Source organism: Bos grunniens, chromosome 3, assembly GCF_055505025.1.
Source record: "Bos grunniens cultivar Pamir isolate PY7600 chromosome 3, Bosgru_T2T1.0, whole genome shotgun sequence".
NCBI classification, from domain to species: Eukaryota; Metazoa; Chordata; class Mammalia; order Artiodactyla; family Bovidae; genus Bos; species Bos grunniens.
In genome coordinates, this window is record NC_141167.1 from 112760061 (window position 1) to 112770658 (window position 10598).

Here is a 10598-nt window from a genome sequence, read left to right on the forward strand (position 1 = left end):
GACTCATTGGAAAAGACTCTGATGCTGGGAGGGATTGAGGGCAGGAGGAGAAGGGGACAACAGAGGATGAGATGGCTGGATGGCATTACCGACTTGATGGACGTGAATTTGAGTGAACTCCGGGAGATGGTGATGGATAGGGAGGCCTGGCGTGCTGCGATTCATGGGGTCGCAAAGAGTCGGACACGACTGAGCGACTGAACTGAACTGAGTCATGCTTGATGGCCTTCATATCTTCAGTAATGTGGGAAGCAAGAGGAGGCAGGAGAGGGACTACTTAAGAAGTGTAAAGTTAGGGGCACAGGTCTTGAATCTAGGGATATTTGAGCCTAGATATGTTATTTGGTGGGAAACTATTGAAATTCTCTGATTCTTAGGTTCCTTACCTTTAAAATATAGGTAATTATTAAATGCAATTATGAAGAAAGAACACTAAGCACAAATTCCTGGCACATAAAAATGATAGTTGCTATCATTATTTTGATGAATGTAAAATTTTTGAGGAAATGCTGCTCTAGGGAACACCGCCAGGAAGTTAACAGTTTGACTGAGGGGATGAAGGGACTCGTGAACAGGCTTGGGGCCCAGTGAAAAAGAGATGACTCGTATTTATAATATCTCATAATGAGTGTGAAGAAAGCAAAGAACTAAAGAGCCTTTTGATGAAAGTGAAAGAGGAGAGTGAAAAATGTGGCTTAACACTCTACATTCAAAAAACTAAGATCATTGCATCTGGTCCCATCACTTCATGGCAAATAGATGGGGAAACAATGGAAACAGTGAGATACTATATTTTCTTGGGCTCCAAAATCACTGCAGATGGTGACTGCAGCCGTAAAATTAAAAGATGCTTGCTCCTTGGAAGAAAAGCTATGACCAACCTAGACAGCATATTAAAAAACAGAGACATTACTTTGCCAACTAAGGTCCATGTAAGTCAAAGCTATGTACGTGATGTGAGAGCTGGACTATAAAGAAAGCTGAGCACCAAAGAATTGATGCTTTTGAACTGCGGTGCTGGAGAAGACTCTTGAGAGTCCCTTGGACTGCAAGGGAATCCAACCCATCAGTCCTAAAGGAAATCAGTCCTGAATATTCATTGGAAGGACTGATGCTGAAGCTGAAACTCCAATACTTTGGCCACCTGATGCAAACTGACTCTTTGGAAAAGACTCTGATGCTGGGAAAGATTGTGAAGGCAGGAGGAGAAGGGGACAACAGAAGATAAGATGGTTGGATGGCATCACTGACTTGATGGACATAAGTCTGAACAAACTCCAGGAGTTGGTGATGGACAGGGAAGCCTGGCATGCTGCAGTCCATTGGGTTGCAAAGAGTCAGACGTGACTGAATGACTGAACTGAATGAGTGTGATTTCCTGATTCTCATAGCCAGACCACAGCAGGATAGGGTGGGAGAAAGGCAATACTTCTAGAAGAGAAGCAAAGGCAAGAAAAGGCTTGAACTCCGTGATGTGGGCTTGGATGGAAAAATTGGTTCCCCATGACCTCTAGATAGCTATGGTGAAGAGGTAACCGGAGGGTCAGGATGACCCCAGCTTGAACAGAGAACACCATGGACAGTCTATTCACTGGAGCTGGGTTTCCCCTCCTGGAAGGGAAGCTGGACATCTTTCTCAGCCTTATATATCTTTTGTGTTTTAGATGATAACTCCTGTTTCCCTGGATGAACCCATGTGAATGGGTGAACTTTACAAATATACATTTCATGATAAAGTAGCTGCCCAAAACCACTGATTGAAAGAAGGAAATAGAGAATATGAGAATAAGAAATGTGTTTGGAAAAAATAAAGACTTAGAAACTTTATCTGGGTTAGAAATATTGATGGGGTAGGAGGAGGTTAACTGGCCAGAGGGAAATTCTTCAGACCTGAGTAAGGGAAATTTACTGAGAAGTAAATTTACTAGAAGTTGGGTAAAACCCAAAGAGATTACAAAATAACAATTACTGATGGCAACAGAGAGGGCATTTAGACCTAAACTTCATAGTTCTCCTTCAGTTCAGTTCAGTTCAGTCCCTCAGTCATGTCTGACTCTTTGCAACCCCATGAATCACAGCATGCCAGGCCTCCCTGTTCATCACCAACTCCCAGAGTTCACCCAAACTCATATCCATCAAGTCGGTGATGCCATCCAGCCATCTCATCCTCTGTTGTCCCCTTCTCCTCCTGCCCCCAATCCCTCCCAGCATCAGGGTCTTTTCCAATGAGTCAACTCTTCACATGAGGTGGCCAAAGTATTGGAGTTTCAGCTTCAGCATCAGTCCTTCCAATGAACACCCAGGACTGATCTCCTTTAGGATGGACTGGTTGGATCTCCTTGCAGTCCAAGGGACTCTCAAGAGTCTTCTCCAACACCACAGTTCAAAAGCATCAATTCTTTGGCGCTCAGCTTTCTTCACAGTCCAACTCTCACATCCATACATGACCATTGGAAAAACCATAGCCTTGACTAGACAGAACTTTGTTGGCAAAGTAATATCTCTGCTTTTCAATATGCTATCTAGGTTGGTCATAACTTTCCATCCAAGGAGTAAGAGAGTCTATTAAAAACAAAGACAGTGTACATTTGGGGTTTCAAGGGACTCCTCCCTAGTCTCTTAGATCCTATCTCCTCCCACCTGATCTCATATCCTTCTCTCCACTGCACACTCTAACCACACTGACTTTCTCATTCTTCAAACTGGCTAAGAACACCTTAGAACCTTTTCTATTAAATACTTGCTGCCTGGTAGGCTGCAGTCCATGGGGTTGCTAAGAGTCGGACACGACTGAGCGACTTCATTTTCACTTTTCACTTTCATGCATTGGAGAAGGAAATGGCAACCCACTCCAGTGTTCTTGCCTGGAGAATCCCAGGGACCGGAGATCCTGGTGGGCTGCCGTCTATGGGATCGCACAGAGTCGGACACGACTGAAGTGACTTAGCAGCAGTAGCAGTCCTTTTTTTACAACACCCTTTCCAGCACTCCTTCACTGTGAAACTCTGTTCCAATGTCATATCTTCAGAGAAAGCCTCACCATGTTTAAGTAGCCGTCTCTTTCCCATCACTCTCTATTGCCTTGCCTTATTTATTTTTCTTCACAGCAGTTATGACTACTAAAGCATTGCATGTGCATATTTACTTATTGTCTTCCCCACCTTTCACCCCCATGAGAATATAATGGCCATGCAGTCTTTTTCTGTTTTGGTCACTAGTACTTCCCTTACAATTAGTGGATGATTATTAAATATTTGTTAAAAGAATAAATACTTTTTTGGCAACTGACTCACTTTCCCTTTTTCTAGCAATAAAAAGCAAGATAGAAAACTTAGAGTAAGAGAAACAGTGAGGACAAGAAATAACTCTACATGTCTCTGGCTCTTGGTAAGGAAGGTTCAGAGTATAAACTGATTAATAAGAAAGAGCAGTTGGCTAACAGTAAATTCTTTCCACTCCAATATTCTCATATTGTTAACAAAAATTTGCATATGTCCACAGGCTAGGGAATCATAGCATGGTGAGTAAAAGATCAATAAACAAGACTGAGCCAAGGTTCTATTGCCAATTAGCTAAATGACCATGACTAAGCCAATTACCTGCTAAACCACAGGATTCTATTGGTAAATGAAATAAAATTTCTCTACTACTTTTGAGGAAGTATGAAAATTAGATGACATAACACCGCTCTCAGGTATATACAGCAATAGAGAAGAAACTAGAGACCCCAAAGGGAGAGTTGCCCTGAGGGGCACCCTCTTTCTGCCCCTGTGTCAGACACTATGACTTAGTAATGAAAAGCCAGACTGCCTGAGCTTGAATCCTGCTCCTGCCAGGTTCTAGCCATGAGGCCTTGGGAAAGTTAACCTCTCTGTGCCTTGGTTTTATCAGCTTCTAAATAGACTAACAGGAGCACTTCATAGAAGTGTTATATTAAATGAGTTATTATTTGTAAACCTATTAGAAAAGTACTTGGCATATACTAGGCACCATAAGTGCTTGTTATGTAAAATAAGAAAACATTGTTGCAGAGATTAAAATAATACCCCCAGACAACTCTTATGGAAAAAAGGAGAACTGGAGTATTATGGAGATGTTACAAAAGGCCAGCATGAAGGTTTTCATATGAGTGGAAATAAGGAAGGGTGTATTGTTGCTTAATAGCTACCCAACCCCCCTTGCTTCTTTAGGACCCTTCAAATCAGCATTTCTTGATATTTCTTCAGTCATAGCTAACTTTTGCCTTGTCTCCTCCCATCCACTGCTTCCCTGAGTATGGCAGGTCTGGAAAAGAGTTACCAGAGGCAGCAGCACCCAGAAGAGAGATGGTTGTAACTGGTTATTCTGAGTGCAGGGAAAGAAGGACAAAGAGGAAGCAAAGGGTTAGCTACAAGGAGCTTTGTGTCTTTCTCCATGAAAATGGAAATTCCTTGCTTATGAGGGTTTTAAAACAAGGAACCTACCACCTCCATACAGTTCAGTTCAGTTCAGTCTCTCAGTCATGTCTGACTCTTTGGGATCCCATGAACTGCAGCACGCCAGGCCTCCCTGTCCATCACCAACTCCTGGAGTCCACCCAAACCCATGTCCATCTAGTCGATGATGCCATCCAACCACCTCATTCTCTGTTGTCCCCTTCTCCTCCTGCCCTCAATCCTTCCCAGCATCATGGTCTTTTCCAATGAGTTAGCTCTTTGCATCAGGTGGCCAAAGTATTGGAGTTTCAGCTTCAACGTCAGTCCTTCCAATAGTATACTATTTTCTGCTGGCTTGTTTTTTTCTTTACTTTATATAATCTTTATTGAGATTTAGGGTGACATGAATCCTCTTCTGCAAAATAAATACACACACACACACGCACATAGATTCTCAAAGATGAGATCCTGTCACTCATCATTTTATCATTACTCAGCACTCTATGGACATGAATCTGAGCAAACTCTGGGAGACAGTGAAGGACAGGGAAGCCTGGTGTGCGGCAGTCCTTGGGATCACAGAGTCAGACACAACTTAGTGACTGAACGATAACAACAGCACTCTAAGCATATAATAAAAAATGGAGTATAGTGAAGGAAAAGGTGTAGTGGGTATGTACCTCCACTAACATCAGTCACCCAACTGACTGCTCAGACCTCTTTCTTTTCTAACTTCCACATAGCTGAGTCTAGTTACCCCCAAACTTACAGATTCATCCTTCTCTTAAGTTCAAGAGAACAAAAGTCTGATTTGGGAATTATTCGAGTAGCCCAAGTGACCTGGCATTGACCTTTGGGCTCCTGTTGTGGAAGCACTCTGGCTGCTCTGGGGTCACACACTGATCTCCAGGGCTGCTCTGGCATATTGGGTTGATGAGGGGGTCACTACCCCCTCTACTGGAGTCTCACGTTGTTACAAGGATGCAGCCTCAAGCATCTCTTGGAGACTGGAATTTAAAGCTAATGTCCTGATATCTACTTTTCTCCATACATAACATATTCTTCCATTTCTGTGATTGGGCTTTTGTTTTTAAGCCCTTCTGGAAGGTCTATGGCAATAGTCTGCTCAAATCTCTTTCTACAACAGAGGCTTTGTCTTTATCTTGAAAGTGAAAGTCACTCAGTTGTGTCCGACTCTTTGCAACCCCGTGAACTATACTGTCCATGGAATTCTCCAGGCCAGAATACTGGAGTGGGTAGCCTTTCCCTTCTCCAGGGGGTCTTCTCAACCCAGGGATCAAACCCAGGTCTCCCACATTGCAGATGGATTCTTTACCAGCTGAGCCACCAGGGAAGCCCAAGAATACTGGAGTGGGTAGCCTATCCCTTCTCCAGTGGAGCTTCCTGATCCAGGACTCAAACTGGGGTCTCCTGCATTGCAGGTGGAATCTTTACAAACTAAGCTATGAGGGAAGCTGAAGGCCCCTCTCTAATAGGACTTTGAACTAATGGCAAATTGACACTTGCCAGGACTCTTCTCCAGGCGTGAAATCTTATCTCCAACTCTCTCCCCTACTTCTTGTGTCAGCTGCTGGAGTGCCTCATGACTGTGCTCTACATTCAGCAGAACATCGAGATCTTGTTGACACTGGATCTTTGCTTGTTTTGAAAAAGCAAATTCAAATCATTCTATAACCATGCTCATGTGAATGGTACTTGATCCACGTCTCGAGATGGTTATTTCTTTGGATATTCTACCTTGCTGGCCTGCCTAAACTTCTGTTACTGGCAAAGGCCTGCCCACCAGCCTCCAACCTCCTCTGTAGGTGGGTACAGATAGGCCCAGTCTCTATTGAATAATCACCACTCATGATAAATCCCAAAGTGTGATAACCATCAGCCTCAGAGATAATATACTATTCTATTTCAGCATCAAAGTGGTGAAGGCATCACTGACTCAGTGGTTAAGTCTGTAGACAGGAGTTCAAATCCTACTTCCTCCACTTTTTGGCTAAATGACCTCTGTTTTCTTCTGTAATATTAATAGTACCCATCTCAAAGGGTGTTATGAGGATTAGACAAAATAACATATGCAGACTACTTAGAGTAATGACAGATATGTAGTGACTGATCCATAAGTGGTTAATTATTACTATCGTTGATAAGAGAGGAGAAGGCGGCAAGGGGAGGGATTGAAGAAAGAGAAACAAGAAAGGTATGGAGAAAAGGAAGAATTAAAGGAGTGTGAGAGAGAATATGTAGAAGGAAGTGAGTATGGAGCAAAAGCAGTGGGCTCTTGTTTTTTATCCCAAATGGTTGGCGGCTAGTAGAATACTTGGAAGGACAGTCAGAGTCACAGTATTCACAGGTCATGATGAGGAAGCTGAGATCACAAACATAAGACTGTGAGTCTTGGCTCTTCAAGAAAACTTTTCCAACATGGAATGGTCATGAGCTTGCACACTCAGACTCCTCTTATTTCAGTGCTTTCCAGCGGAAAAGGGGATTTTTTAATTCCCTTTTCCCATTGCATCTCAGCTGCTTAAATTGTTCAGAATTCATTCCAGGGAAGTAAGTACAGTCAGTGTTGACATCTAAGCTCAATGCTAAATATCAGGGACCATCTTTGTCAGGAATAGCAGCAAGAGAGATATGGGGTACACTTTTGCACTCAGGAAATGTTGGTAGAATAATCTTTAAGAGGCAAACATATCCATTCAACAAAGCCAAATGGTACATGAAAGTACTGCTGGTTTTTCTGCTATAAAAACAAACTCCCACCTCTCATTAATGGGTCCTTGACAAAGGGAATATTTCATCCCTGGTTTTCTCTTTGGGAACTTCAAAAGCCCACACCTAAGTTCAAATTCATACCATCTTTTCACCGGCTCATGTTCCTTGGATCATCCTAAACAGAGGAATCTTGGCCAAGATCTCTGTGTAAGAAAGCCCTGGCTCTTTCCTAATACCATATGAAAAGCAGGTGTGAAAAACAACAGCATTAGCTAGTATTTGGTAAGCACCTACTATATTCAAATACTGTGCCAACTGTCATACCTGGGTTATCACTTTGATTCTCAAAAATCTTATTGTACTAAGAGTTCTCCCATTTTGAAGTCTAAATAACAGTGTTGGGTTGGCTGAACCCAACCCAGCCCAGGATGGATTGCCCCCAAATATGCCACTATGACATATGATTTTTTTCTTTTTTTTTTTTGTCAGCATCATTTGTGGGAATCTGTTCTCAGACCAGAGATTGAACCTAGGCCACAGCAGTGAAAGCCCAGAATCATAACCACTTGGCCACCAGGAGACTTTCCATATTGATTATTTTGAATAAAAGTTGATTGAGAAGAAGCCAGTGCAAGAGAAAAACTCTGATTCTTCTCTATCCCCCTGAAAGCAGAAAATAAACCTCACAGCATCTGGAGGTATAAGGACATCCTTATCAACAAAGACAGGGAATCTGGGGGCAAGAAGCTTATATAAACAAATCTTGTTATTTTAATCTACCACTTCAAGCCCCAAGTCTGTTTACACTCTTCACTAACTGATCACCAAAAGCCTGAGTTTCTTTGTCCTGTTGATTCTTCACAAATTTATTGTTTCTTTGTCTAAAAAGTAAAAGCTGTTTGTTTTGGCCACTTCTTAGTTTCCATTTCTATGAGACCTCTGTGTGCAAAAATTAAAATTTGTTACTCAGTCTCACAAACTTAGAGAATGAACTTATGGCTGCCAGGAGAGAAGGATGGAGGGGACAGGATAGTTAGGGAGTTTTGGATGGACATGTACACACTGCTGTATTTAAAATGGATAGCCAACGAAGACCTACTGTATAGCCCAGGGATGTTATGGGGCAGCCTGGATGGGAAGGGGGTTTGGGGAAGAATGGATACATGTATACATGTGGCTGGGTCCCTTTGCTGTTCACCTGAAACTATCACAACATTGTTAATTGGCTCTGTGTGTGTGTGTGCGCGTGTGTGCATGCGTGCACACATGCTCAGTCATGTCTGACTCTTTGCAACCCCCTGGACTGCAGCCTGCCAGGCTCCTCTGTCCACAGAATTTTCCAGGCAAGAAAGGGTTGTCATTTCCTACTCCAGGGGATCTTCCCATTCAGGGATCGAAACAGTGTCTCTGGTGACGCCTGCATTGTCAGGCTGACTCTTTTACCACCGAGCCTCCAGGGAAGCCCCTAATCACCTATACGCCAATATAAAATAAAAAGTTGAAAAAAAAATGTTTATTTTCTCCTGCAGTCTATCCCATATCATTTTTTTAAATTTATTTTTTAATTGAAGGATAATTGCTTTACAAAATTTTGTTGTTACGTCAGTTTTATTATTAGTCCAGCCACAGAACTCAAGAGGCAGAAGAGGGAAATATTCCCCTTTCTGACAACAGGTGGATTTTATATAACTTTCCCAAAGTTCTAAAGCTAATGGATGAATGATTCATTGCTAGCTGATTCAATAACTTTGATTTCCATTTTAGTAGATGAGGCAAGTGTATCTTAGAGCTGCCTCTCATGTAGTGTACAGTAGCCCTTTGAAGAGCATCAGGGACTTGAAAACTGTGAGTGAAAGGTCAGAAAAATGTGGAGCAGAAAGAACTATAGCCCTGGGATTAACACAACAAATGTTCATTTTCAGCTCTACCAATTTCAGGCTGTGAAATTTTAGGTGAATTGTTTAACTCAAGTCTTAGATTCTACTTTTTTTTTTTTGCATAATGAAATTAAGAACATCTATCTTGCTTATTTCAATGATCTTAGTATGTATCACATAAGAGTATGTACATAAAAATCGTGAATGCTTTGCTAGTTAAGTGGTATCAAATGCTTCCCTGTCCAGCCCTTCTTTGAAAGACTGGGGACATCCCTAGATTTCCACTTAGGTTCTATCCAATATTTTCCCCCATCTACTTGCATTTTCTACTTGTCTGTTAGGGTGACTAGCACAGGCTCTAAAAATTTGACCTGCCCAGTGGATACAATCTCAAGGAAGCTCACATGAAGGAGCCATAGCTTTAAGCGGTCAGGGGAATCAGAGATACCACAGTGCACCAATTGTACCTTTTCTAGAAATCCTAACCCACTAGATTCTCTGTGTTCTAACTCATGCCAGGAATTTGCTAGTGCATTCCAAAGCTGATAAGAGACACTACAAGTATTTTTAGAAATGATACTTTTTACATAAACAAGGCAATTGTTCAGATTCAGTGAGATAATATATGCAATGACAAAACACTCCCAAAGCTATGTTAATGTTACATAGTGTCCTTTGTACTAACAACAAGCAATATTCATGTGACCATTATACTTTACTGTTAAGCCTTACGTAACAAAAACAGGATTTTTAGTTCAACTTCTCCATTTCTTTTTTGAGAACTAATTTGTTTATAAAACGTGGATAATACTCTCTTCTCCATTAATTTTAGAGTTTTTGGAGGACAGAAGCAGAGTAATAGCTTTGAATGTGCTTTGAAAATAAAGGGAACTTAAAGAGATGAAGTTTTTATAATGATAATTATAGTCATGCGTCACTCTAATCTGCTGGAGCAAGAAATAATTAAGTCATATCTCTGTTAAAATTTATATAACACATTCTAAAGCCCCAAAAAATTGCTTCTAAGTTTTTCAAAGTTTTGGACTATCTATTCCTTTGTTGGTTTTCTGGGCAGGTCTACCATGAGCTGATGCTTCTGAGCAGAAGAGTTTTTCTCAGATGTTTAGAGGCTGAGTACAGATAAAATTCAGATATATAAACTATAAAGCTGAAAACCAGATAGGTTTGGATCTTAAGTCTCTTCCCAGTCAGGAGGATCCCTTTTGAGACCCAGGGTGTTTCTATTAAAGCAGGCCAAAAGGACATTTCAATAGCCTCCTTAAGGGCAGTTTCCAAAACTTAATAGAAAATTAGGAGGATATCAGCAAGGGTCAGAACTCACAGGTTTGTAGGCAAAAGAGCAAGATCCATAGGTGGTGATAAGCCATCTTTTTCACTATAAACTTCTGCACACAGCATGGCATTCTTTCAGTGGAGAATCAGTTTCACTTCTGTTGCCTTTTTATAGCCACAAAGGAAAGGAAGTTGAGTTAACTCATGATGGACTGACTAGTTCTTTTTTCTGTTGTATAAAGTGCTTAGCAATAAATATTTATTGAATGCCTACTATGTG

The 10598-nt window shown here is 41.5% G+C and overlaps 1 protein-coding gene across 6 annotated transcripts in view; it reads right to left on the reverse strand.

Annotated features, from left to right (window-relative positions):
- Positions 1-10462, reverse strand: part of CD84 (CD84 molecule) — a 44937-nt gene extending 34475 nt beyond the window's left edge. For all 6 annotated transcript variants that reach the window (XR_015161257.1, XM_086393606.1, XM_086393602.1 and 3 more), the window contains exon 1: positions 10368-10462. Coding sequence is in view for 5 of the 6 variants with exons in the window: in XM_086393606.1 (XP_086249732.1) it covers positions 10368-10449 (82 nt within the window). In the remaining variant the exon portion in view is untranslated. The remainder of the gene's footprint in view (positions 1-10367) is intronic.
- Positions 10463-10598: the final 136 nt, after the last annotated feature.